Source organism: Chrysochloris asiatica, unplaced genomic scaffold (genome assembly GCF_000296735.1).
Source record: "Chrysochloris asiatica unplaced genomic scaffold, ChrAsi1.0 scaffold00016, whole genome shotgun sequence".
Taxonomy (NCBI): Eukaryota; Metazoa; Chordata; class Mammalia; order Afrosoricida; family Chrysochloridae; genus Chrysochloris; species Chrysochloris asiatica.
In genome coordinates this window covers 3,647,127-3,652,211 of record NW_006408534.1, presented here as the reverse complement: position 1 = coordinate 3,652,211, position 5,085 = coordinate 3,647,127, and the positions used below count along the sequence as shown (strand labels likewise).

Here is a 5,085-nt window from a genome sequence, read left to right as displayed (position 1 = left end):
AGCTGTTCCGCGGGAGAAAGATGAGGCGTTCTGCTCCCGTAAAGATTTACAGCCTCGGAAACCCTGTACAGGGTCACTATGAGTCGGAACCGACTCCACAGCACACAACAACAACAAACAATAAAGAATGTTTAAACCATTTAGAAATGAGCATGATAGTTAATAATTCTGCTTATGACGTTTGACTTCTTTGGCCAAAAGGATATAAAATATCCAATTTCCTAGGCCACTTAAACCTTGATAGATGGGTAGATGGAAGTATTGAAATTTAATGTAAGAAAACTGAGGTAATTGCTGATCAGTGGGAGGATAATTTAGGGGTAGCTAGAATTTCTGTGACCATGCTGGCTGCATGGTGGGTGTGCTTAGATGAGTTTTGTGGCTACAGTATTATGCTTGGGGAAACACAGAGCTATGGAGTATTATGTAATTAGTTGATTGCTATTTACTTTGAACTATTTATCCACTTCAGCTTGCCAGCCGTAAACATTTCTATGAACAGCTCACTCCATCACATGGAGGGAGAGCCAAGCTGTTTTCTTTGCTCACCAAGAAGGGCTAGTATTAAACTTGTGAAATATAAATAGACAGGTTAAAGAGATACTCTAGGAAAAATGATCATTTTTCATATAAAAGTTGGTTTTAAACTATTGTCAGCACTTTTTTTTTTTTTAAATTAGGGTAATACTTGGAGGAAAACAGGTGCTTATTCTTTGAAGTTCTCCTTTGACTTTAATAAATTATGTGTCAGCACTCCTACAACATTTTAAGCATATTTGAGTGGATATTCAGCTTTAGTTTCTAGTGGTTTTAGATATATGAAGATAAATCTTAACCTTTTCTTAATTGCTTTCGTACAGGAGTGCTCAGTTGGGCAGTGAGATGGGTTTCTGTTATTCTGTTCTCTTTTTATACCTCTGCTACCCTTCCCCCACCCAACTCCCCATTCTCAAAAGGAAATATAATGTGTGCGTGTGTGTGAGTGTTTTAAATCTTCACATGATTTACTCCCTATTTGGTTGCTGTTAAGAGTAGCTGTGTACTTCAGAAAGCTTGATAAGACATTGCAATCTCAACGAGGTATTTGAGACTTTCTGTAACAATGCTGTCATTGTATGCCCATTTGTATTGTCTGGAGGGTTTCCATTTACAGTTTCTGCTATTTTATTTGGGGGGGAAAGGGTAGGTGAAAGCTAAGTAGTTCTTTACCCTCCCAGGAACTTTGAAAATAATAATTGGGCATTGTTACTACATGAAGGAAGCACTGCTCTCTTGGATTTCCTGATGATTTGAAACAGCAGGTTGTTTCTCTTTCCACCCCCTCACTTCTCTCTCCATTTCTCTCCTTCCCTGCCCCTCTCCCTGTGGCTCTCCCTACAGCTATCCTAATCTCTATATCTCCTCTCTAATAATGCCTTTTGGGAATGCAATTAAAGAGGGGGAACTAATGGAATTTGTTTTTGTGTTTTTTTAGATTGAGAATACAGGATTAAACAAAAAGAATCACAACATTCTCTGATACAGGCTATTAGGTATTGTTGTTGGTGCCGATTCTTGATTGATGGTGCACCTATGGAACAGAGTAGATAGAAACTTCTGTAGGGTTTCCTAGACTGTAATCTTTACCAGAGTAGACCAACCGATGTTTTCTCCCTCGGGGCCTACTGGGTTCCAACTGCTGACCTTTTCAGGTAGCAACCTAAGTGCTTCTGCATTGCACCTCCAGGGTTCTGTTATTAAATGTTAAGCAGCTCGATTGCCTCAGTCATGGTCATTAAAGTTTTACTATGTGAAACACACAGTGTAATCCTCACTCCAGGTTAACTCTGTCCTTTGGAAATGAGATTAACATTGTTAATTACCAGATATCTTCTTATCCTTTAGCTGAGAAATATCAAAGTCTCATTGTTTGAAGTAGAATTGTCAACCTGGTTTCTTACTATCCTTGGGAGACCTTTTTTTTTTTTTTTTTTTTTAATGTTTTATTGTGAATTATTATGTGATAGTTTACATGGGAGAACATTGGTTTTACATTCATTCTATCGTATATTGTATATCTCATTGCCATGGTTACAATCCCCTCCATGCAATCCTTCCCCCATGCCCCCAGGTCTTTAGCACACAGTCGCTCTCCCTCTCTGGATCTAAAGTCTCCAGCTGCTCCATTGCTCCATGTCATCATCTCTGCCTCCATGTCAGGCATCACTGCTTCTCTGGGTAGGGTCTTGGGAGACCTTATTAATCACTGACAAAATTTAAGATTTTCGTAAGCACAGGCACTCGACCCAATTGATTAGCATTTCTCATTCACCGAAGAGAAACATCTTTTCTTTTTCCGTCCTTGATCTAAGACCTAGGGCACTAAATGGACTGTAATCTGTACACTGTAGATTGTAGTTGTAAAATAGGATCTGGTTATTAGTCTGGTGGAATTTGGTGAACCTAATTGACAGGAACAAAACTAAAATGAAATGAGTGATGAAATTTCAAGCATTGTGCTTGTACAAACCTCCTCACTAATTTCTATTGTTGTTGTTGTTATGTATCGTGGTGTCGGTTCCGATTCATAGTGACCCTGTACAGGGTTTCCAAGGCTGTTAATCTTTACAGGAGCATACAGCCTCATCTTTCTCCCGCGGAACAGCTGGTAGTTTCGGAACTGCTGACCTTGTGGTTCACAGCCCGATAGGTAATCACTACACCACTACGCTATGTAGATCACTGGTAATTGGGCATTCTGCCTGGGAGGAGAGTGCCTGTCATCACTTCAAGTCTTTGGACTCCTCAGAAAAGAACGCCAAACCCCCGCCCCCCCACACCGGGCCCCCATAGCCTGCTGGTATCACTCCTGGCTCAGCACCCAGAGAACTTGCTGGGATCACACTTTCCCTACAGGAAAGCCCATAGGGTTTTGGTGTATATTCTTCCCAAATGATGATGTCGGTCTTGAGTGGGAAAAAGCATTAAGCTATACACACTTGGCATGTCACTTCCTTAGGTTAGTGTCATTAACAGTTGAGACAGGGACTCTGGGAATCCTGGGAGGCCACACTCTGACATGCTACATGTGTTTTTGCTCCATGTGGGCACTTTGCTTTCAATAAGATTCTGTCTCCTTCCTGAATAATATCAGGAACTTCATTGTCTGTGCCCATGTAGGTGCCTGTCTACCTGTGTACATGCAAGCGTGCACATGTGTGTGTGTGTGTGTGTGTATTTAGTATCTTCTCCTGATTGCTTGTAACTCACCAGAAATCACCTATTTGCCTCAAAAATTCCCCCTTTGGCAGTAAATTATCTTTCTTAGATACCGTTTTTCAAAAATAAAACCTTACATAGAGAAATATTTCTAAAGTCTGTTACTATAAAGTCCTAATTATTTTGGGTACTTACAAATAATCCTTACTCATTTTTGATGACTGTTTTCTCCCCAATGTTTATCTTCCAGTGGCTATAAAATGCAGTAAAAACAAATCCAGTCCCCAAGAGGCTGTACAAGTGCTTTCTTCAATTCGACTCAATTTACGGGGCTTGTTATCCAAAGCAAAGGTAAGAGTCTAATGTAAACCAGTTAGAACTATCATATAGAAAAAAGGTCTTCAATATCAGCAAGGTCTTCAATATCAGCTTACTAGTTTCACATTGTTAAGAGCAACTTTAAGCCCATGTTACGTTTTAGAGAATAGCCCCCAGCTTGTTGGTTGTGCTGGTGAGGATCCTAGGGGCCCAACGACTTCTTACTGCCATCGTCCTCGTCAGCTGCCATTGGAAGAGTCTACTCCCAACTCTGTCATCCACAGGCACAAAGGGATTCGACCTTTGTGATCATAGGGTGTCCATGGAAGTAGGCCTGTCTTCCTATTTCCCATTCGCTCTCACTGCCACTGAGTCAATTCCAACCCATAGCAACCCTGTATAGGATTTCCGAGGCTGTAAATCGTTATGAAAGCAGAAAACCTTACTTCTCTTTCTCTCATCTCTCTCCTTTGGAGCACCTGGTGGGATCGAACTGCTGACCTTATGGTTAGCAGTCCTGTGCTTATCCCACAGTGCTACCAAGGCTCTTATTCCTAGCTTGAGCACCCTAAATGTGGGTCACTTGGGAAGTCTTAGAAACTAATGTTTGCAATTCAGACCATACTGCCCTTTCTAAATTAAATTAAAGCAGTGCGCTGCCTCTTTATTATCATTTTCCTACAGAATGGCATACATGTAACATATAAACTTTCTGCTTTTGAGATTACAGTACTTAAGCACTGGACTATGGGTTGGAACCGACTCGACAGCACTTAACAACAACAACTAACAACAACATGAGTAATTCAGACTTGACAACAGAACATATCCATTCCCAAATACTACCCTGCAGACCAGTGCAGGGATGTTTTTGTACACGGACTTCCGGATTCTCGCCCAGTAGATAGAGATTCAGGTCTGGGTAGAGCCTAGGGAAGTCATGTGACATTTCCTAGCCAATTCTAGTGTGCAGTCAGGTGTGGACTAAACCTCTGGGGGCCAAATTTACAGGGAATATAACTTGAACACAATTTTGTACTTACTTTTCTAATCTTTGTTTCCTTTCACTGCTTAAACTTGGGGTTGCAGACTCATTTTGAGTCACTTCTGACAGCAAGCCTGTAGCTCATGGAGACCACTTCTGGGCAGGTGTAAAACCTTTCTAGAAGACATTTTCTAATCAATTGCTCAATTTTTTCAGACCAGAGCTCATTTTTTACCTCTCTAGATTGTTAACTCCCTTTGCTATATTTATCTACATGCTAGTACCAGGTTTCTACAGTCTCTCCAGTAGAACTGTGTTCCTCCCTAGCTGGCCAGCACAACTCCAAATGGCTGTAAGAGAGCAGCAGGATTATTCTGTGACTTTTCTTGGGAGCTCAGTTTCCTAGTTTTGGTTAGATTACGATCAGCTATTTCTTTCATCAGGGTACACTCCTCTGGTTCCCCTGTAACTCTACTGCCTGCCACCTCTCTTTAGAATCACTCTTTCAAAACATATTAAAATACTGCTCAAGTGGTTCCCATTTTTAAAATTTGATTCACATAACAAGACCTCTTTGACATTCT

General features: G+C 40.9%; 1 protein-coding gene across 1 annotated transcript in view; it reads left to right on the top strand.

Annotated features, from left to right (window-relative positions):
• Nucleotides 1-5,085, top strand: part of LOC102830147 (tetratricopeptide repeat protein 27-like) — a 310,736-nt gene that overhangs the window by 303,059 nt on the left and 2,592 nt on the right. Inside the window, exon 18 of the mRNA XM_006835274.1 lies at nucleotides 3,449-3,549. Coding sequence (XP_006835337.1) covers nucleotides 3,449-3,549 — 101 coding nt within the window. The remainder of the gene's footprint in view (nucleotides 1-3,448; nucleotides 3,550-5,085) is intronic.